Source organism: Dendrobates tinctorius, unplaced genomic scaffold, assembly GCF_039654945.1.
Source record: "Dendrobates tinctorius isolate UK_male_01 unplaced genomic scaffold, ASM3965494v1 ptg000250l, whole genome shotgun sequence".
In the NCBI taxonomy this organism is placed as follows: domain Eukaryota; kingdom Metazoa; phylum Chordata; class Amphibia; order Anura; family Dendrobatidae; genus Dendrobates; species Dendrobates tinctorius.
The window spans coordinates 26,273,357-26,297,277 of NW_027361917.1; the positions used below are offsets into that span (position 1 = coordinate 26,273,357).

Here is a 23,921-nt window from a genome sequence, read left to right on the forward strand (position 1 = left end):
GTAGTGCCACCTAGAAAGCAGTGCCACGTTGTCACCTACACAGCAGTGCCACCTAGAAAGCAGTGCCACGTTGTCACCTACACAGCAGTGCCACCTAGAAAGCAGTGCCACATTGTCACCTACACAATAGTGCCACCTAGAAAGCAGTGCCACGTTGTCACCTACACAGTAGTGCCACCTAGAAAGCAGTACCACGTTGTCACCTACACAGCAGTGCCACCTAGAAAGCAGTGCCACATTGTCACCTACACAGCAGTGCCACCTAGAAAGCAGTGCCACATTGTCACCTACACAATAGTGCCACCTAGAAAGCAGTGCCACTTTGTCACCTACATAGTAGTGCCACCTAGAAAGCAGTGCCACATTGTCACCTACACAATAGTGCCACCTAGAAAGCAGTGCCACGTTGTCACCTACATAGTAGTGCCACCTAAAAAGCAGTGCCACGTTGTCGCCTACATAGTAGTGCCATCTAGAAAGCAGTGCCACGTTGTCGCCTACATAGTAGTGCCACCTAGAAAGCAGTGCCACGTTGTCGCCTACATAGTAGTGCCACCTAGAAAGCAGTGCCACGTTGTCACCTACATAGTAGTGCCACCTAGAAAGCAGTGCCACGTTGTCACCTACATAGTAGTGCCACCTAGAAAGCAGTGCCACGTTGTCGCCTACATAGTAGTGCCACCTAGAAAGCAGTGCCACGTTGTCGCCTACATAGTAGTGCCACCTAGAAAGCAGTGCCATGTTGTCGCCTACATAGTAGTGCCACCTAGAAAGCAGTGCCATGTTGTCGCCTACATAGTAGTGCCACCTAGAAAGCAGTGCCACGTTGTCACCTACACAGCATTGTCACCTTACAGTCGTTATGACTCGCATTTTGGGATGCAGGACATGTGACTATTTGCAAGAGTGAGTGACTCCTGATTATCTTTCACATCATGCTGAGGATTATATTAAGTGTGAGACCCTATGACTACAGTTTAGCTTTTTTATATTTTGTTTTTGCATGGACTATTTCTTGGCGATTTCTGTGTACTTTGAATTTTATTTCATTTGGTACAATCATTTAATTGTGTTGTGGGTGTGTGCAGCACATTGAGATATTATAGACCTAGTGTGCAGCATAAATGAGTACACCCCGTTTGAAAAGGCAAAGTTTAATCAACATCTCGCTGAACACAAGAAGAATTTTCAGAATTCTGTCGAGTTCTCCCCGTGTTTGCGTGGGTTTCCTCTGAGATCTCCGGTTTCCTCCCACATTCCAAAGACATACTGATAGGGAATATAGATTGTGAGCCCCATCGGGGACAGTGCCATAATGTATGTAAAACGCTGTGGAATTAATGGCGGTATATAAATGAATAAAATAAAGATAAGACTGAGTTTCATAGAAATTTTTTTTACACTTAAATGAAAGTAAGGTTATTAATATAACTTTTATTACAAAATTGTCAGTTTTACTAAAATTAGTTGATGCAAAAATGAATAAACCTCACATCAAAATCTACAACATTTAGTATTTTGTAAGACCTCTATGATTTTTAAGCACCGCACCGTGTCTTTTAAGCATGCAATAAATAAGTTGGCGACATTTTGGAACACACATTTTTTCAATTATTCAAGAACAAAGTCTTTTAGAGCCTGGATGCTGGATGGAGATTGAAGTTCAACTTGCCTCTTCAGAGATCCTCATAAGTGTTTCGGTTGGGTTCAGATCATGAGACCTACTTAGCCACTGTGTCCCTTTCACCCTGTTTTCATTCAGAAATGCAACAGTGGCCTTTTAGATGTGTGTTTTGGATCATTGTCATGTTAGAAAAGTGCACGTCTACCAATGCACAGAGTGGGATGATTGCAGTTTCAACTTTGTTAAATGTTTGTATCACTTATGCTACAGTATTCTGACTGTTAAGTAAACCTTTCTGATATTCTTATAGCCTTCACCTTTCTTGTGTAAAGAAATCATTTTCTTTTTCTGGTGTTGTGACATTTCTCTTCCATCTGGTGCCATTGCTGAGAGCATGAAATGGGAAGAGGTTTTCCTTGTTATAGGACAGTGAATGAATTTGTTTGACGAGCTACTTTTTTTGGGTGTGCAAAATGGCAAATGTTGTTTGCAATCAATGGGCCCCGTTTGTGGCAGTATTATGTAGTATGGTATGTATCCCAAATAAATGTTGATTCTGAAAAGAAACTATAAAGGTTTTCTGACAAATCTGGGGGTATACTCATTTATGCTGAGCATTGTCTATAAAATATATGTTCAAAAAAATGTCATCACTCCAGAGATGGGATAGGAATAGAACTGTTCATTATTCATCCATTATGTATGTCAGTAAATAATATATATATATATCTATCGTATATATAAAATGTGTATATTTTTATAACTTTTTTTTTAATTTTCTTTAGGATGTACTTTATTCTGTCTGCAATCCTGTAGGAAAAGTGGAACGCATAGTGATTTTTAAAAGAAATGGAATTCAAGCCATGGTGGAATATCCTTTATACTGGTGTAGATCAATTTTTCACATTATTTGGTGGTAGCAAGACAAACAGTAGGTCTGCACACACATACAGCTTTCTTACACAGTTAAGAATAAATACTACAAATATTAACCAGCTCATATATTTACACCCAAACACACATGAGTAGGACTGATGCCCCAATGCCCACGTATCACAAATAAGAGCAGATTTGTATGCATTGACAGCTAGAATGTCTTTTAAGGTTAGGCAGATAGCTCAGCATTTCGGTGCACTCCTGGACACATTACCTGGGGTGAGCAGGTGATCACTACCAGCTTTTGTTCCCCCGAGGTCCTTGTCACTAACAGCAAACTCATCCCATGGGGGCACAGTTGTGCATCATTGCCTTATAATATCCAGTCTTTTTATTTTGCTGATATAACTGTTTTGAACTGAAGACAGTATGTGAAGACGTGTGTATTTGTGAGAATGCATCTTTGTCCTAAGGCCAAAGAATCTTGACGTTCAGTATCCCACTTTGATTGCTGAAATATAGCTAGCAAAATGTACCCTTTAGGGCCTGCTTACATTGTTTCAACTTGTCGCTATATTATTATTTTTATTTTTTCTGTACAATAAACTAGTCTACACTGCTTTCTTAGACATGGGGTAACCGTAATAATCGTCTACTACTTGGCACAGTGGCTAGTGAAAGTACTCACCCAACTTGGCTTCTCACCTATTTTGTTACATTACAACCAGAGTTTAACCCCTTCACCCCCAAGGGTGGTTTGCACGTTCATGACCGGGCCAATTTTTACAATTCTGACCACTGTACCTTTATGAGGTCATAACTCTGGAACGCTTCTATGGATCCCGGTGATTCTGACATTTTTTTCTCGTGACATATTGTACTTCATGTTAGTGGTAAAATTTCATTCAAATAACTTGCGTTTATTTGTGAAAAAAACGGAAATTTGGCAAAAATTTTGAAAATTTCGCAATTTTCCAACTTTGAATTTTTATGCCCTTAAATCACAGAGATACGGCACACAAAAAACTTGATAACTAACATTTCCAGGACGTCCACCTGACAGCACCATGGAGGACGTCCTCCTCCTCCTTACAGGGACAGGAAAGCACACGAGAGGTTAAAAGGCCCCGTCCCACCCCTTTCCCTCAGTGTCTTTCCTGTCCCTGCACGGAGGGACATACGAGAGGAGCAGGAGGATTACCTGAGGGCGCAGGGGGATCGGGCGGCCGGTCCAATCCTTCCCCCTGTCAGGATGCCCAGGACCGACACTTCCCGGTGGGGAGTCCCTCTGCCCCAAAGCCAGGAGCAGGATGCGCTCCTGGAGGAAGCCGCTCCTCCCGGTGGGAGGCTCTCGGCTCCAGGCCACGCGGCAGTCGCCTGGGTCCCCGCAGGCAGCGCCGGTGCGACATACAGACCGCGCGGCGGTTGCGGCTGTAAACGCTGCCCCACACGCAGCCGGCGGTGTGGGCGCCGGCGAGAGAGATCCCGGGGCAGCTGGAACCGGGTCCCCGCAATGGGCGCCGCCATTGCAGAACGCTCGGGGGGCGGGGCTTCAAAACAGGAAGCGGAAGTGGCCGGCGCGCGGCGATGACGTCACGCGCCGATTTGAAAACAGCGCGCCAGCAGCTCGCCGCACGCCAGCAGCCCGCCGCATCAGCAGCTCTCACCGCACGCCAGCAGCTCACCGCAGACCAGGAGTTCACCGCACGCTAGCAGCTCACCGCAGGCAACAGCTGCTTCACTGGTATGGACCCAGAGGCGCCAGCCGACAGAGGGGTAAGTGCGCCTGGCGCAATCCAACCCCCACACGGCCTTCCCCGCAGCCCAGGACAACTGACCCGACTATCCCTGTTCTGTATCGTACAGGAGAAGGGTACCCCAGCCCCCCCGACAGAGGTTAAGGACCCGGTAAAGGCCACATCTAAGTCTGTCAGATGCCCGGTTTGCAGGGTAAAGCTGCCAGACAACTATACCAAGACTCTCTGCGGACCCTGCACTTCAAGGGTCGTAAGAGACGAGCAGCCGTCCCTCCTGGCCGAGATGCGATCCTTGATTCGGGAGGAAGTACAGGCCTCCAGATCCAGTCTCTCACGGCAGCAGTCCCCTAGTCCAGGGCCAAGCCGGAAGCGGCCGAGGTGGGAGACGGAGCTAGCCTCGGAGACAAGTTCGCCTGAAGGGTCAGACCCCCGGGACTCGGATCCAGAGGAGGGGGAGATCCCGACTGACAGGAGGGACCAAGGCTGGAAATACCTGTTTAAGTTAGAGGACACCGAGGACCTGGTGCAGGCGGTAAGGAACACCATGCAGATAGAGGATGTTCCAAAACCGCAGTCCCGACAGGACCTGATGTTTGGGGGACTGGTCGCTCGGAAACAAACTGTGTTCCCCGTAAGCGAACACATTAAGACAATGGTCCTAGAAGAATGGAAAGAGGCAGAACGGCGACTTGTACTGTCTCGGGACTTTAAGAGCCGACTGCCCTTTGACCCAGAGGAAACACGATGGTGGGAGGAAATCCCTAAAATCGATGTTCCTGTAGCTAGGGTGAACAAAAAAACCGCCATCCCCTTCGAGGACTCATCAAGTCTCAGAGACCTGATGGACCGGAAGGCGGATATTCTGTTAAAGAGAACATGGGAATCGGCAGCCGCCCTTACTAAGGTTAACATAGCAGCCACCTCAGTGGCCAGGTCCATGTTCCTATGGGTGGGGCAGTTGGAAGAGCATTTATCCAACAAGACCCCTAGATCTGAGATCCTAGCTTCTCTCCCGCTGATGAAATCAGCCACTGCGTTCCTTTCAGATACATCGGCCGAATCAGTAAGATTCGCAGCCAGGAACAGCTCCCTTTCCAACGCAGCTAGGCGAGCGGTTTGGCTTAAGTCTTGGTCTGGGGATAACGCTTCAAAGGCAAAGCTTTGCTCCATCCCCTTTTCAGGCTCAAGGGTGTTCGGGCCAGCTCTAGATAGCATCCTAGAGCAGGTGTCTGACAAAAACAAGGGGTTTCCAGAAGAAAAACCCAAGCGTCCCCAGTCCTTTCGTAGAGGGTCCTTTTTCAGGAGACAGACCGATTTTAGGAGCCAGGGTAGATCCAACAGGGGCTCCTTTAGAAACACTCAGAGCCAAGGGGGGAGAAGCAAGGCCCCTCTTTTCGCGTCATCCTCCAGGTCTAGAAGGCAATGACGCCATAGGTGTCGGGAGAAGACTGCGACGATTCGCAGCAAGGTGGCGCCAGGTAACCCAGAACCGGTGGGTCCTCAGAACCATCAAAGAAGGGTACAGCATAGAATGTTATTCCCCTCCCCCCGACAGATACATCGCCCCCACCATAGTCCCGGAAGACTCTACCATGTGGGCAGACCTACAGGACCTGCTCCGGTCAGAGGTCATAGTGCCAGTTCCGCAGCAGGAGAGGGGAAAGGGTCATTACTCTTCCCTATTCTCCATTACAAAACCATCTGGCGAGGCCAGAACAATTATAAACTTAAAACCCCTAAATGCCTGGGTGGTATACAAAAGGTTTCGAATGGAATCAATACGCTCAGCGATTCAACTTATAGACAGGGATGCTGTCATGTGTACTCTGGACCTGAAGAGTGCATACTATCAGGTCCCCATCCATCCCGCATCTCAAAGCCTATTAAGATTCGCGATCAGTCTACCATCCCGGACCTGCCACTTCCAGTTCCAGTGCCTTCCGTTCGGGCTGGCTTCGGCCCCCCGAATATTTACAAAGCTGGTAGCGAAGGTGGTAGCCTACCTGAGAAAGCAGGGAGTCATTATAATACCCTATCTAGACGACTTTCTCCTAGTCGCAGGATCAGAAGAAAGGCTCATCCAGGAAAGAAGCCGAACGATCAGAACACTGGAGTATCTCGGCTGGCTGATCAACGACCAGAAGTCAGACCTAAAACCAGAAAGCAAGAAGATCTTCCTGGGAGTCCTTCTGGATTCAAGAGACAGAATATCCCGGCTACCGAGAAAAAAGCAGCAGTCAATTCAAGACAGAGTCAAGGGACTACTGAGACACCGCTCCTCCATAAGAGGTGCAATGGAAGTTCTGGGTCTGATGACTGCTTGCATTCCATGCGTCAGATGGACCCAGTCCCATTCGAGGCCCCTGCAAACGGAAATCCTCGCAGGATGGAACAGGCGTCAGGATTCTCTCGACGGGCCCATATCCTTACCAGACTCGGTAAGAAGAGCCCTGCGGTGGTGGATACAGCCCCAGAACTTACAGGTGGGCGTGCTATGGACAACCTCGCCGTACGTGGTAATCACCACAGACGCCAGTACGTGGGGATGGGGAGCCCACGTAGAAGGGAGAATTTTTCAAGGAAGATGGCCGGTCAGCATCAGAAGCAGATCCTCCAACTTCAGGGAACTCTATGCGGTCTGGGAAGCCCTGCGTCAGAACCGGTCGGTAGTGAGAAATCGACATGTCCGGATATTGCCCGACAACACAACGGCAGTCTCATTCCTGAAACACCAGGGAGGTCCGAGACATCGACCACTCCAGGCACTCGCAGGTCGAATATTCGCCTGGGCAGAAGAGGTGGTCCTCTCCATAACAGCAATCCACCTAGAGGGTTCTCAGAATGTAGTAGCAGACTATCTAAGCAGACAGCGGGTCAGCCCGACAGAGTGGGAGCTAAACGAAGAAATCTTCCATCAGCTTTGTCAGCGTTGGGGAACCCCCAGTATAGACCTGTTTGCAAACTGGAAGAACTCAAAGGTCGCCAGATTCTACTCCTTGAACCCAGCAGATCACCCGGACGGAGTAGATGCCCTGAGCCAGACCTGGACGGAACCCCTCTTGTATGCATTCCCGCCACTGGCGCTGATACCGGCGGTACTCAGGAAGATCTGCGAGGACCGCGCGTCGGTAATATTAATAGTGCCATACTGGCCGAAGAGAAGCTGGTTTCCGCTGCTAGGAGCCATGGCAGTAGGAAACCCAGTCGAGCTACCCCTGAAGGGAGATGTTATCCACCAGGGGCCGATTCGCCATCCAGACCCAGCAAGGCTACGCCTCTCGGCATGGATCCTGAAAGGGACATCCTGAGAGCAAAGGGCTTATCCGAGCAGGTCATATCCACTCTACTGGCCAGCAGGAAACCGGTAACATCCGCAATCTACAGAAAAATATGGAAGAGATTCTGCCTGGAAGGTGGCAGGTCCGACCTCTCGGCAGGTACCCCTGACCTCCCTAGTGTCCTAGACTTTCTGCAGTCGGGATATAATAAGGGGCTTAAACCCAGCACGTTAAAGGTCCAGATCTCGGCTTTGAGCGCCTTCTTCGACTACCCTTTAGCCTCCCATCCTTGGGTGGTAAGATTCATAAAGGCCACGCAGCGTCTTCGCCCCACAATTAGGCAGCTCACCCCGCCCTGGGACCTCGGCCTGGTACTCAGATCTTTATGTAGGGACCCCTACATGCCTAGTGATAGAATGTCCATTTCGACTCTCTCTCGAAAGACTGCTTTCCTCGTAGCCATCACCACGGCCAAAAGAATAGGGGAGATCCAGGCCCTGTCCACCAAGGATCCATATCTCCAGATCAGAGACGATCATATAACCTTAAGATTAGATCCGGCTTTTATCCCCAAGGTAGCCTCTTACCAGAATATAAATCAGGAGATAGTGCTACCATCCTTCTGCAGCAATCCCCGCAATGAGAAAGAACAGCGTCTCCACTCCCTAGACGTAAGACGGGCAGTTATAAGCTATCTAGAGGCCACCAATGACTGGCGTATTGACTCAAACTTGTTCATCCTCTTCGGGGGTAAAAATAGGGGGAGAAAAGCCTCTAAGGCGTCCATCGCAAGAGGGATCACATCAGTAATTTCAGACGCCTACCAGTCGGAAGGCGCCAACCCACCAGATACCTTAAGGGCCCACTCTACTAGGGCAGTTTCTGCCTCCTGGGCCGAGCGCGCAGGCGCCTCAGTCGAGCAGATTTGTAGAGCGGCAACCTGGGCCAGCCTGAATACATTTTGCAAGCACTACAAACTTGACGTGCTATCAGGCCAACATACCGCATTTGGGAGAAAAGTTCTCCAGGCGGTGATCCCACCCTGAGGAGGTGCTTTGGTACTCTCCATGGTGCTGTCAGGTGGACGTCCTGGAAAATGGGTATTAGACCTACCGGTAATGATGTTTCCAGGAGTCCATCCTGACAGCACGGGTAGTTCCCTCCCTGTTATGTTATGTTTTGTTAAGTTATGTCATATGATGTAATATGATGATACCATTAAAAGAGTTATAGCATTATCCACGCTGTGGTTCTTGTTAAGTCACTGAGGGAAAGGGGTGGGACGGGGCCTTTTAACCTCTCGTGTACTTTCCTGTCCCTGTAAGGAGGAGGAGGATGTCCTCCATGGTGCTGTCAGGATGGACTCCTGGAAACATCATTACCGGTAGGTCTAATACCCATTTTCCCACATGTTTACTTTATATCATCACAATTTTGGAACCAAAATTTTTTTTTTTGTTAGGAAGTTATAAGGGTTAAAAGTTGACCAGCGATTTCTCATTTTTACAACACCATTTTATTTTTAGGACCACATCCCATTTGAAGCCACTTTGAGGGGTCTATATGATAGAAAATACCCAAAAGTGACACCATTCTAAAAACTGCACCCCTTAAGGTGCTCAAAACCACATTCAAGAAGTTTATTAACCCTTTAGGTGCGTCACAGGAATTTTTTTGAATATTTAAAAAAAAAATGAACATCTAACTTTTTTTTCACAAAAAAAATACTTCAGGTTCAATTTTTTTTATTTTACCAAGGGTAACAGGAGAAATTGGACTGCAAAAGTTATTGTGCAATTTGTCCTGAGTACGCTGATACCTGATTTGTGGGGAGGAACGACTGTTTCGGCGTATGGCAGAGCTCAGAATGGAAGGAGCGCCGTTTGACTTTTTCAATGCAAAATTGGCTGGAATTCAGATCGGACGCCATGTCACGTTTGGAGAGTCCCTGATGTACCTAAACAGTGGAAACCCCCTACAAGTGACCCCATTTTGGAAACTAGACCCCCCCAAGGAACTTATCTAGATATGTGGTGAGAACTTTGAACCCACAAGGGCTTCACAGAAGTTTATAACATAAAGCCGTACAATTAAAGAAATCATATTTTTTCCACAAAAATGATCTTTTCACCCTCAATTCTTATTTTTCCAAGGGTAACAGCACCCTAAAAGTTATTATGCAATTTGTCCTGAGTACGCTGATATCCCACATGTGGGGGTAAACCGCTATTTGGGCGCATGGCAGAGCTCGGAAGGGAAGCAGCGCCATTTGACGTTTTTGGCTGGAATTGAGATCGGACACCATGTCGCGATTGGAAAACCCCTGATGTACCTAAACAGTGGAAACCCCCCACAAATGACACCATTTTGTAAACTAGACCCCCCCAAGGAACCTATCTAGATGTGTGGTGAGCACTTTGAACCCCCCAGTGCTTCACAGAAGTTTATAACGCCCGGGCGTGAAAATAAAAAATTCGTATTTTTTCCACAAACATGATCTTTTAGTCACCATTTTTTTTATTTTCCCAAGGGTAACAGGAGAAATTGGACCCCAAAAGTTGTTGTCCAATTTGTCCTGAGTATGCTGATACCCCATATGTAGGAGAAAACTACTGTATGGGCACACGTCGGGGATCGGAAGGGAAGTAGTGACGTTTTGGAATGCAGACATTGATGGAATGGTCTGCAGGTGTCATGTTGCCTTTGGAGAGCCCCTAATGTACCTAAACAGTGGAAACCCCCCACAAATGACCCCATTTTGAAAACTAGACCCCCTAAGGAACTTATCTAGATTTGAGGTGAGCACTTTGAACCCCCAAGGGCTTCACAGAAGTTTATAATGCCAGGGCATGAAAATAAAAAAATCGCATTTTTTCCACAAACATGATCAATTAGTCCCCAATTTTTTCATTTTCCCAAGGGTAACAGGAGAAATTAGACCACAAAAGTTGTTGTCCAATTTGTCATGAGTACGCTGACACCCCATATGTGGGAGAAAACTACTGTATGGACACACGTCGGGGCTCGGAAGGGAAGCAGTGCCATTTTGGAATGCAGACTTTGATGGAATGGTCTGCGGGTGTCACGTGCGTTTGGAGAGCCCCTGATGTACCTAAACTATTGAAACTCCCCACAAGTGACCCCATTTTGGACACTAGACCCCCCCCACGGAACTTATCTAGATGTGTGGTGAGCACTTTGAACCCCCAAGTGCTTCACAGAAGTTTATAACGCTCGGACGTGAAAATAAAAAAATCATTTTTTTCCACAAAAATGATATTTTTGCCCCCAATTTTTTATTTTCCTAAGGGTAACAGGAGAAATTGGACCCCAAAAATTGTTTTGCAATTTGTCCTGAGTAGGCTGATACCCTACATGTGGGGGTAAAACACTGTTTGGGCGCATGGCAGAGCTTGGAAGGGAAGGAGCACCATATGACTTTTTCAACTCAGAATTGGCTGGAATTGAGATCAGACGCAATGTTGCATTTGGAGAGCCCCTGATGTGCCCAAACAGTGGAAACCCCCAATTCTAACTCCAACCCGAACCCCAATACACCCCTAACCCTAATCCGAACTCTAATGGATAAATGGAAATAAATACATTTTTTTAATTTTATTATTTTTTTTCCCTAACTAAGGGGGTGATAACGGGGGGTTTGATTTACTATTTATGGCGGTTTTTATGTTTGGCGGCTGTCGCACGCTAAAAGACGCTTTTTATTGTAAAAATAGTTTTTGCATCACCACATATTGAGAGCTATAATTTTTCCGTATTTTGACCCACCGAGTCATGTGAGGTCTTATTTTTTGCGGGACGAGTTGACGTTTTTATTGGTACCATTTTCGGGCACGTGACATTTTTTGATCGCTTTTTATTCCGATTTTTGGGACGCAGAATGAACAAAAACCAGCGTTTCATGAATTTCTTTTGGGGGAGTGCGTTTACACCGTTCCGTGTGCGGTAAAATTGATAAAGCGGTTTTATTCTTCAGGTCAGTACGGTTACAGCGATACCTTATTTAGGTCGTTTTTTTATGTTTTGTCGGTTTTATGCAATGAAAACTATTTTATATAAAAAATAATTATTTTTGCATCGCTTTATTCTGCGAGCTATAACTTTTTTATTTTTTCGCTGATGATGCTGTGTGGCGGCTCGTTTTTTTGCGGGACAAGATGACGTTTTCAGCGGTACCATGGATATTTATATGCGTCTTTTTGATCGGGCGTTATTACACTTTTTGTTTGGCGGTATGATAATAAATCATTATTTTTTGCTTCGTTTTTTATTTTTATTTTTTAAGGGGTTCGCTAAAGGGGTTAACTAATGGGACAGTTTTATAGGGCGGGTCGTTACGGACACGGCGATACCTAATATGTGTACTTTTTATTGTTTTGGGTTTTTTTTATTTTCAAAAAATTTATTTATTGGGGAATTTTTTTTTATTTTTTTTTACTAATTTATTTGGCGATTTTTTTTTTTTTTTTTTAAATTATTTTTACACTTTTTTTTTTTTTACTTTATTACATAGTCCCAGGTGGGACATCACTGTCCTGTGACAGATCGCTGATCTGTCACATCACAGATCACTGTGACAGATCAGCAATCTGTCACAGGCATTGAAGAAGACTTCCTCTTGCCTGCGCTTTGCAGGCACTGAGGAAGCCAGCTTCCTGCAGGCCCCCCGAAGGCCCCCGTCGCCATCTTGGATTCGGGGGCCTGGAGGAAAGGAGTCCCCCGCAGCAGCGCTGCACATTGCGCTGCCGTGGGGGGCTCAGGGAAGCAAGGAGGGAGCCCCCTCCCTGCCGATGCTTCCCTTTAACTCCCGGTACACCGCGATCATGTTTGATCGCGGTGTGCAAGGGGTTAACGTGTCGGGGGCGGTCCGTGACCGCCCCTGACACATTGTGCCGGGTGTCAGCTGTGATAATCAGCTGACACCCGGCCGCGATCAGCGGCGCTCACCACGTGGGCGCCGCTGATCGCGGTAGACGTACTATCCCGTCCATGGGCATAGGGGCCCGGGTCCCATGGACGGGATAGTACGTCGGATGTCAGGAAGGGGTTAAATATTTTTTGTAATCTGATTTGTGTGATGCATCAGCACTAAATAGTCTAAACTGGTGAAGTGAGAAAAGTCTAGGCATAAATTACATTTATGGGACCAAATAATTAAAAATTGGCATGTGCATATTTGTGGTGCAAGCAATTACCTTCATAAGTCACATGCTTAGTGACAGGACATCCACTGTGTGCAATCTAAGGGTCCATTGGCTGTCAGTATATACACACCTTTTCTGAAAGGCCACAGGCTGCAACACCATTAAGCAAGAAAAAAACCCCGGCATGTAAAAATAAATAACATCCAATATTAAAGTGCATAATGTATAGATGCATCAATAGTAATACATGTCCAGGGGCATCACCATAAGTCACAAAGGGAAAGAGCATAACATGATTTGTATAGTTCAAGGCAAAACATACAGTTAGGTCCTTATATATTAGGACATAGACAACATTTTTCTAATTTTGGTTCTAGACATTACCACAATGAATTTTAAACCAAACAATTCAGATGCAGTTGAAGTTCAGACTTTCAGCTTTCATTTGAGGGTATTCACATTAAAATTGGATGAAGGGTTTAGGAGTTTCAGCTCCTTAACATGTGCCACCCTGTTTTTAAAGAGACCAAAAGTAATTGGACAATTGACTCCAAGGCTATTTCATGGACAGGTGTGGGCAATCCCTTTATGTCATTCTCATTTAAACAGATAAAAAGCTTGGAGTTGATTTGAGGTGTGGTGCTTGCATTTGGAAGGTTTTGCTGTGAAGGAAACAAGCGGTCAAAGGTGCTCTCCATGCAGGTGAAACAAGCCATCCTTAAGCTGCAAAAACAGAAAAAAACCCATCTGAGAAATTGCTACAACATTAGGAGTGGCAAAATCTACAGTTTGGTACATCCTGAGAAAGAAAGCAAGCACTGGTGAACTCATCCAGGGCCAGCGTCAGCACCCGGCGCACCCGGGCAAGTGCCGGGGCCCTGGCGAGATGGGAGGGCCCACTCACGCTGTCTGGGATACCTGCCGGCCGCCGCCACGCCCCCCCATGTACTGACCCCATCCTGCGCCCTCCGCGAGGGACCCACGCAGCCCCTTACAGCCAGCAATGATCATCGCTTCCTTCGGCTGTAATCTTGTGTGCGGTGCCAGCACAGGACCTGTGATGATGTCACAGGAGGGGAGGAGTCGGGTCACATGATCAGGGTGGCTGCAGGAATCTGCTGTGTTGGTCGCTTTACATTATGGTGCTGGTCTGGATGGATGAGGTAACGTTTGTGTGGGACAGTGGGGTCGGGGAGGGGTTTTACAAGATGGATGTAACAGAGCCGTGTGTGTACTTATGTGGGGTCAGGAGGGGTTTAACAAGGTGGATGTAGCAGGGCCGTGTGTGTACTTGTGTGGGGTCAGGGAGGGGTTTACATGGTGGATGTAGCAGAGCCGTGTGTGTACTTATGTGGGGTCAGGAGGGGTTTAACAAGGTGGATGTAGCAGGGCCGTGTGTGTACTTGTGTGGGGTCAGGGAGGGGTTTAACAAGGTGGATGTAGCAGAGCCGTGTGTGTACTTGTGTGGGGTCAGGGAGGGGTTTAACAAGGTGGATGTAGCAGAGCCGTGTGTGTACTTATGTGGGGTCAGGAGGGGTTTAACAAGGTGGATGTAGCAGAGCAGTGTGTGTACTTGTGTGGGGTCAGGGAGGGGTTTAACAAGGTGTATGTAGCAGAGCCGTGTGTGTACTTGTGTGGGGTCAGGAGGTGTTTTACATGGTGGATGTAGCAGAGCCGTGTGTGTACTTGTGTGGGGTCAGGAGGGGTTTAACAAGGTGGATGTAGCAGAGCCGTGTGTGTACTTTGTGTGGGGTCAGGAGGGGTTTACAAGGTGGATGTAGCAGAGCCGTGTGTGTACTTGTGTGGGGTCAGGGAGGGGTTTAACAAGGTGGATGTAGCAGAGCCGTGTGTGTACTTGTGTGGGGTCAGGAGGGGTTTTACAAGGTGGATGTAGCCGAGCCGTGTGTGTACTTTGTGTGGGGTCAGGAGGGGTTTAATAAGGTGGATGTAGCAGAGCAGTGTGTGTACTTGTGTGGGGTCAGGGAGGGGTTTAACAAGGTGGATGTAGCAGAGCCGCGTGTGTACTTGTGTGGGGTCAGGAGGGGTTTACAAGGTGGATGTAGCAGAGCCGTGTGTGTACTTGTGTGGGGTCAGGAGGGGTTTTACAAGGTGGATGTAGCAGAGCCGTGTGTGTACTTGTGTGGGGTCAGGGAGGGGTTTTACAAGGTGGATGTAGCAGAGCCGTGTGTGTACTTGTGTGGGGTCAGGGAGGGGTTTAACAAGGTGGATGTAGCAGAGCCGTGTGTGTTCTTTTTGTGGGGTCAGGAGGGGTTTACAAGTTGTACGGAGCAGAGCCGTGTGTGTACGAGGTGTATGGAGCAGAGCCGTGTGTGTACGAGATGTACGGAACGGAGCCCTGTGTGTACGGAGCTGAGCCGTGTGTTTATGGAGCGGAGCAGAGCCGGGGGTGTACAGAGTGAAGCTGCGTATGTACAAGGTGTACGGAGCGGAGCCGTGTGTGTTCGGGGCATACAAAGCGGAGCCGTGCGTGTACGAGGTGTATGGTGGGGAGCATTTATACCTCCCGAGTCCCAACTGTCCCGGATCCAGCGAGACAGTCCGATTTTGAGAGAGAGACTGCCCCAACCGGGAGCTTACTTTCCCGCGGGACACAGGAGTACACAGCGGAGCCCCAAAGAGCAATTTAAAACTCGCACGTAACGTTCTACCGGTCATTTCAGTAGGAGATTGTGACGGAACCATGGAGGCACTTCAGGGAATGCTTCAGATCCATCACCGTGTCCTCCTCTGACAGCGGACAGCGAGATCGCCTTGGAATCGGGGATGTCGGCCATGTGAGCGGATCATGATATGTCCTGCACCAGGAGGCTCAGGTAGGCACTACAATGGGAGCTGGGCTGCTATAGTATCTTTATAGAATTTTTCTTTCTCTGTTTCTTTCTCTCTCTGTTCTTTCTCTCTAATCTTTTTTTTCTCTCTCTCTGTTCTTTCTCTCTCTGTTCTCTTTCTTTCTGTCTGTCTCTGTTCTTTCTCTGTCTGTTCTCTCTTTCCTTTTTCTTTCTCTCTCTCTGTTCTTTCTTTCCCCTCTTCCTCTCTGTTCTTTCCCCTCTTTCTTTTTCTCTCTACCCCTCTGTTCTTTCTTTCCCCTCCTTCTTTTTCTCTCCCTGTTCTTTTTTTCTGTCAACTCTTTTTCTCTCTCCGTTCTTTCTTTCCCCTTTTTTCTCTCCCTCTCTGTTCTTTATTCCCCTCTTTCTTTCTTTCTTTCTTTCTTTCTCTCTCTCTGTTCTTTTTTTCTGTCCACTCTTTCTTTCTCTTTGTTCTTTTTCTTTCTTCTTTCTCTCTGTTCTTTCTTTCCCCTCTTTCTTTCTCTATCTGTTCTTTCTTTCTTTACCCTCTTTCTTTCTCTCTGTTCTTCTCTTTCTTTCTCTGTTCTTCCTTTCTCTCTGTTCTTTATTTTCTTTCTTTCTTTCTTTCTTTCTTTCTTTCTTTCTTTCTTTCTCTGTTTGTTCTTTCTATGTTCTTTCTTTCTCTCTCTGTATCTTTCTCTGTTCTTCCTTCCATTCTCTCTTTCCTTCTCTGTTCTTTATTTCCCCTCTCTTCTTTCTTTCATGCGTACACTACTAATCAGTAGCCTCCATCACATGAACGTGTTTTGCCACAGAGCGAGTGTCCGTGTGGATCACATGCGTGTCTGTGTGATCCACACAGAGAGAAGTCCGTTTTTGGCCGTCACCACGGATGTCACACGGCATGAGTCGTGGTATGTGTTAAGGGGGGGCCAACTGAGACTTTTTCGCCCGGGGCCCTCAAAAACCTGGAGTCGGTCCTGAACTCATCAATGCAAAAAGACCTGGGCGCCCACGGAAGACAACAGTGGTGGATGATCGCAGAATAGTCTCCATGGTGAAGAGAAACCCCTTCACAACAGCCAATCAAGTGAACAACACTCTCCAGGAGGTAGGCGTATCAATATCCAAATCTACCATAAAGAGAAGACTGCATGAAAGTAAATACAGTGGGTTCACTGCACGGTGCAAGCCACTCATAAGCATCAAGGATCAAAAGGCTAGACTGGACTTTGCTAAAAAAACATCTAAAAAAGCCAGCACAGTTCTGGAAGAACATTCTTTGGACAGATGAAACCAAGATCAACCTCTACCAGAATGATGGAAAGAGAAAAGTATGGCGAAGGCGTGGTACAGCTCATGATCCAAAGCATACCACATCCTCTGTAAAACACAGCGGAGGCAGTGTGATGGCTTGGGCATGCATGGCTGCCAGTGGCACTGGGTCACTAGTGTTTATTGATGATGTGACACAGGACAGAAGCAGCTGAATGAATTCTGAGGTATTCAGAGCCATACTGTGTGCTCAGATCCAGCCAAATGCAGCCAAACTGATTGGTTGTCGTTTTATACTACAGATGGACAATGACCTAAAACATAAAGCCAAAGCAACCCAGGAGTTTATTAAAGCAAAGAAGTGGAATATTCTTGAATGGCCAAGTCAGTCACCTGATCTCAACCCAATTGAGTATGCATTTCATTTGTTAAAGACTAAACTTCAGACAGGCCCACAAACAAACAGCAACTGAAAACCACCGCTGTGAAGGCCTAGCAGAGCATCAAAAAGGAGGAAACACAGCGTCTGGTGATGTCCATGAGTTCAAGACTTCAGGCAGTCATTGCCAACAAAGGGTTTTCAACGAAGTACTAGAAATGAACGTTTTAGTTACAATTATTTAATCTGTCCAATTACTTTTGGTCCCTTTAAAAACAGGGTGGCACATGTTAAGGAGATGAAACTCCTAAACCCTTCATCCAATTTTAATGTGGATACCCTCAAATGAAAGCTGAAAGTCTGAACTTCAACTGCATCTGAATTGTTTGGTTTAAAATTCATTGTGGTAATTTCTAGAACCAAAATTAGAAAAATGTTGTCTCTGTCCAAATATATATGGACCTAACTGTATTGGCCATACATATAACACCCCACCTACCCCCACAAACGTCTGGAGGCCGAGGAAGCAACAGCGAAACGCGCGAGGGGGGGACTTGCGCTTTGGTTGATCTTCATTATGGGTAAGAACATGTGATGTTATCGCTACTCTAAGCTTTTTTGAGGGTACTTACTAGTCATCTCTTATTCAGGACTTTTGTGACTTATGGTGACGCCTCTGGACATGTATTACTATTGATGCATCTATACATTATGCACTATGCATTTTAATATTGGTTGTTATTTGTTTTTACATGCCGGCGTTTTTTCCATTTGTTCACAATTGATGCCCTCCATTGCTTTCCATGGTTATATTGCTGCCCGCCTGTTCTCTTTAAATATTTATTTTTGGTATTGGACTTAATTTTTGTTATGTATTGGTGTTGCTGGTATTTAATAAAGACAATTTGTAATTATCAGAAGTTGTCTTTGCGGATTGATATATAAAATTTTGTGTCATTTCTTCATTATTGTTAGGGTAAGAAACTCTGGTTCGTATGTATTTTCAATGATTTTTAGAGAGCATCCTTGTAGTTTAATTACGGTATGTTTTTTGTATCTCTTTGGTTCCTACATGTGTTCACAATACATAGGACATATCGGTAAATGAACAAAAGACCAGAGAAAACCACCGAATATAAAAGTCCAATGATTATGAAGAATCTTTTTTATTATTTAAATTGTAAACCTCAGAAGTAAGGTAGGGGTGGGGGGGGGAAGGCAGATGCCGAAACACGCGTCAGGTGGGTGCATCCACGGGACAAATTTCATGTGCACCAGGAAATTACAAGAGGCTTTATTTACTAGATTCCTAACAGCATTATACTCTTAATACCTATATTATGTCACTTGACAAATGTTATAGATAGCTGTGGTTATTTAGCCTCGGACAATTTTGGCACAGGCACTTTTACTCCTCTATTTCAATCCTCCCCTATATACCAGCACTGATTCACTATTTCTGATTGCTTTACCCTTGCAACATTAATGCATTACTTTATAGCAGTACATTAATACCATCAGGCCACCTGTTTGCAATCTAGCACATTGGTACCTTAGTCTGTATTTATTCATTTATTGTACCACAATTAATTTTACTGCTTCTTAGTGTTATAATCTGCAATCTCTTTTGTCCCTTGTGGTGTGTCATTTTCTTCCTGGTATCCCCCCCCCCCACCTCACTTGTTGATGTACCGTTTTTTTTGGACTATAAGACGCTTCGGACCATAAGACACTCCCCAAATTTTCAGAAGAAAATTATGGGAAAAAAATTAGTGCGTCAAATGAGGGTCCGTCTTACAGTCTGAATTATTCAGCTTATCGGGGGGGGGGTAGGGTGTGATCAGGAGCGCTGGTGGAGCGGTGTCACAGGAGGTGTTCGGTGGTCTGGCGATGATTTGACTCATCCCAGGCTGGTGTGGCAGGTTTGGTGGTGCGGGGAGTCCGTCATTTTGTGAAAGCCCCCACACATGCATCCCAGGCTGGTGCGCGGCAGTTCTGGAGATGCTCTGTGCTCACAAAATGTCGGCGGAGCCCCCGCACCACCGATGGACTTCAAAGTCTTTTCTTTTTTTAGCCTTTGTGTTGATTTTCTCTACAACTTCCATTTTAGTAAGTACATTTTTTGTTTGATGGCTATATCTTACATCCATTGAGTGTCACCACTTGGCACTTCTTGTCATTTTTCATTCTAACTTTGTGACGCCCCTTCCAGTTCCCTTCCTCCTTGCTGATGGTAGTCCTTCTTTTCTTTAGGAGTATCTAATCTTCTTTTTCATCAGCTCATTAGGGTGAGCCATTGAGCTAAATGGAAAATTGTCCTCTTCTGCCCCACAGCTCATCCCTATGAAGCGCACATAAAGTGGCTAAAAAGCGCAAATGAAAAGATGAATATAGTGTAAATAAAAAACGGCAAAAGTAGACACAAAAGGTGCAAAATCAATGATGAATAAATGGGCCCCTTTGTGTTTGTAGGAGTGTGACCTTTCTAGGGAAAGCTAATCATTTTGGCCTAGTGTCCTCTATTAAATATCTCTCACTGAATTTGACAATAAAGGATTTAAAGGGAAACCTGTCACCAGATTTTTGACACCTAATCTGATAGTAGTGTATTTTAAAGACTGAGATCTTGAACCAGCATCTATTTCACACCAAGGCCATTTGAGGAAAAGCTATTGATTAAAGTGGGCTTTTCTTATTTATTTTTATTTACTTATACTGACAACCGTAGATGTGATACATTTTTAATGAAGGGATCCACCTTTCATGTAAGCGCTTTTTATCATTTACCAGGATTGATTACATTGCAATTGTTGGTGTTCATGAATCATTGCTTGACATTAACTCACTTTAGGGATTTGTCTAGTGTAAGTTTAAGCATTTTTTCCTGCATCCATGTTCCTTAACTCCTTTGGACATTTGAGACAGTGCACAATGCCCAGAAGGCCAAAGCTGCATTGAATGGAGCCGACATTTATGCGGGATGCTGCACACTGAAAATAGAATACGCCAGGGTAAGTCTTCTTCACGGTCTGTACTTTTTCCAGTTTCCACATCTGCAGTGACATTAACCGTTTGTTTCATTGGTCACAGCCCACGCGTCTCAATGTTATTCGGAACGACAATGATAGTTGGGATTACAGCAAACCCTACTTGAACAGACGAGGTAGGAGCTTTATAATCTTGTTTCAGACATGGGTAAATGTTGTGTATGGCTCCTTTCTGGGTAAGATCAAAGATAGCTTCCTTCTTAAAGGTCTTAGATTAGACCCTGCCCACGTGGTGAACGTTCAGATACCAAGAGAAGCCCCACATGCTGACCTGCCTGCAGTACGGTTTCTCTGAACAGATCTATTCCCTATTTCCCCCTCACTTTCTATCTGTATGCTGAGGGAAGGGATGTATTAACAATCCATAAACTTGCACACTGCATCTCATCGGACAAGACTTTATTCTCCGGCTGAACAAGGCATTCAGAAGTCTAGCGGAGGATCATCCAACAGGCTGACTCTTCATGCATCATATCGGCATCAGCTCTCGGGAAATATCCTTCTTAAAACCACAGACTTGCAACTCACTGACTGCATTCTGCATGCATCATCATCACCACAGGCTCCTAGAGATGGACATGTGAAAGCCCTCTGCATACTTGCAAGGATTGAATATGGTGTCATTGCTCCATGAAAGCTGTCACCTGGATGCACGTTGACTAATGTGAGTGCAAATCATCCTTTTCAGGACCTTAGAGGAATGGCAGATCTTCTCACTCAGGACTTTCCAGCTGTGCAATCCTTTTGATATATAGGATGTTACTTTGTGTACATTCAGTAATACAAACATAATGAGCCCAGATGCTTGTTCTATAAATGAGAGAATATTTTGTGCTGTATGGTTTTGCTCTATAATTTCTATGGTGTCACTGTGTCTTCTATTGGGCTGCCTGGGTGATGTAATATAAACCCTCCATAATATGAGAGCGAGCGTTCTTTATACAGTAAATGTTGATAACAATACTATGTTTGAGGTAACCTTCACAAATACATGAAGATTTCAGGAGCTTGTCCAACTTAGCAGCTACTGTCCAGTAATTCCATTTAAAGAGGATCTTCACTTGGTAAAAAATGAGTTAAATACCTTGTAAAACTGCCACAGGTTTCCCCAAATTGTGCCACTTTGTTCCATTTTGCCCTGCATCACTCCATTGCAGTCATATTCACATTTGTTGCTTTTGGAATGCAGTATGTGAAATCTCTGCTTGCAGTCCAACTGGGCGTCAGTCTTCTCTGTGGTGTATCCTTTCACTATTCCCAGATGCTGCCAATCACAGCTCTAAAGCTGGTATAGCAGTATCAAATACTGCCTAGCTGTGACTGGCAGCATCTGGAAGGGAGGGGTGAAATCGTTTGTCCTAAGAAAAACTCTGAAGAAGCTTTGAGTTGGAATGCAAAGGTGAAATTTCACATGATGCGCTGCAAATGTTGTTATCTCTTCTGTGTAGCGACGCAGCTCAAAATCAGGAGAGCTCTGGAATGTTTTTTGCAAGATATTTAACTCAGATTTATTTATTTTTTTTTTTTTGAGCAAGTGATATGTCTCCATTGGAAAATGTAACATGTATATGGATGTAGTCAACATCCTGTATGCAGGCCTGGGAGACCTTTTTTAAGTTTGTTGTGAAATGCATTTCACAAGATCCCTATTACTCTGTGGTTTTCATGACTTGCAGATCTCCCTTTACACTTAGTTTGAACGACGACACGAGGAATTAAAAGCACATTAGCACTGATTAAAAGTAATATTGTACATGTCTATTTATAGTTGTGTGGATTTTAGCAGCCTTGTTCAGACACCTTATGTGTTACATATTATGTAATTAAGTGGAGAATGAGGGGTGAGATTATTGCTTCATCTATACTATGGTTCCACATTCTGTCTGCATATATTGTCTATCCCCTCTCACGTGAGCATGTTTCTAGAATAGGAAAGACCTCTGAGTACTGCCCTGTGAAAACGTTCTGCCCTGTCAGATCTGATTGCTCAGATGCTTGCCTAACAAAGCGTCACGTCCCTGCTCCCTACAGCTGCAGGGTGGATTAGGAGGGCAGAGATTGGCGTTTGTGCTGAGGTCTAATGTCAGACTAGATTCCTGGAGCAGATTCAGACTCATTGTACATCGGGTGGAATCTCTATTCTAAAGTTATGGCTAAATCTGTTTTCATGACTACTGCTAAAATTGCAGGCTTTGTTCAGTTTTATAATAATCATGGCAGTTATTTTTGGACACCCGGATTGATGGGGGTCCTATACCCAGTGCCACCATCGCTCCATACACATGAGCTCCATATACTGTGTACATGGATTGAGCTGCAGTACCTTATACTGTGTAGAACAACCTCTACACAGTATATGGATGTTGTGTTCTTGCTCCATATGCTGTGAAATCCCAACAGGTGTGGCTGTAGGTGTACCCGAAGCCGTGTGTCAGAACTCCTATTCTTAAGAGAGGTCTTCAATATTCTAGTCTTGGATAACCCCTTTAAAGAAGCACTCAGCAAAGTTTTTATCCTCTTAATATATTGCAATTATATTATATAGCACTCTGTACTAATAATTGTTAATTTTTCCCTTTTTACCCAGCTAATTCTTCTGTTTTCGATTAGGTCTATGAGATCATGTGATTAAAAACTGAGTAGCTGATTCCTTCTTCTATGTAGAAACGGGAGATTAATTTTTCCTTTTGTGAGTCAGGAGTCGCTGCAAAAGTCTCTTGCAGGGGGTAGGGGGTGCAGCTGGGTCAGAAGATGAATAGGGGAATGATTTTTGCAGGGAAAAGAGAAGAATTCTCTGGGTAGAAAGGCAAAATGAACAATTGTAAGTACACAGGGCCGTATAATATGATGATAGCTAAATATTAAGAGGATACAAATTTGCTGGAGTGAGCGCTTCTTTAAATTGCCTCAAATTAAATGTGCCACAGCAGCAGAGCGAGACATTTGCCTGATTCTTTAGTGCTGTGAAAGTGTTTTTCACTTTCAAGTTGTCACAGAGGAATTTTACATTTCCTGTAGTCTTGAGAGGCCAGACATCTAGGCAAGGAGTGCACATTACAAGCAAGGTTTCTCTTTCGTCTCATTGGGGGACACAGGAACCGTGGGTGTGTGCTGCTGTCACTAGGTGGTTGACACTATGCATGAAAAAAATGTTAACTCCGCCTCCGCAGTATACACCCCTCCGACCGGCTGTAGGACAATCAGTTTTGCTTAGTGTCAGCAGGAGGTGGACAGAGGTCTCTCGCAGACCCATGCCTACCTCAATGTTTGTCGTTCCTTTTCAGGTAACCATGGAGGGATACAGAGTAGATATGCTACATCTGTATTCCCACACCGGGATTATGAGTACGGCGTGTACTGCCACCCCGTATCCTCATGAATCCCGCGGGCAGGACCCTATCCCCTAACACAGGACTCGTGTTCAGGTGGCAGCTCCTGGTCCTGACCTTCATCTCCCATCACTCGCCCACCAGAGCCTGATGATCAAGAGAGACGCAGAAAAGGTTTGGGACAGCAATCTTTTCATGCAGGTAAACCGACCCCTGTTACGGGGTGAACTGGAGGTAAGAGGCTGCAGCGTTGTATGATCTGCTCACCAGCCGCTCTGGCTGAATGTGATCAGCACTCGGGTTTGCAGCCCATGTCTCTATACTTAAAGAGCCAACACTTACTTTCAAGCACGCGGTGCAGCGCGGTTCCAGCCTCCTACCATGGCA

At 45.6% G+C, this 23,921-nt stretch overlaps 1 protein-coding gene across 1 annotated transcript in view; it reads left to right on the forward strand.

The window, feature by feature from the left end:
* Window positions 1-23,921, forward strand: part of HNRNPLL (heterogeneous nuclear ribonucleoprotein L like) — a 116,949-nt gene that overhangs the window by 27,556 nt on the left and 65,472 nt on the right. Inside the window, exons 4-6 of the mRNA XM_073557583.1 lie at window positions 2,410-2,495; window positions 20,073-20,169; window positions 20,249-20,321. Of these exons, the coding sequence (XP_073413684.1) occupies window positions 2,410-2,495; window positions 20,073-20,169; window positions 20,249-20,321 (256 nt within the window). The remainder of the gene's footprint in view (window positions 1-2,409; window positions 2,496-20,072; window positions 20,170-20,248; window positions 20,322-23,921) is intronic.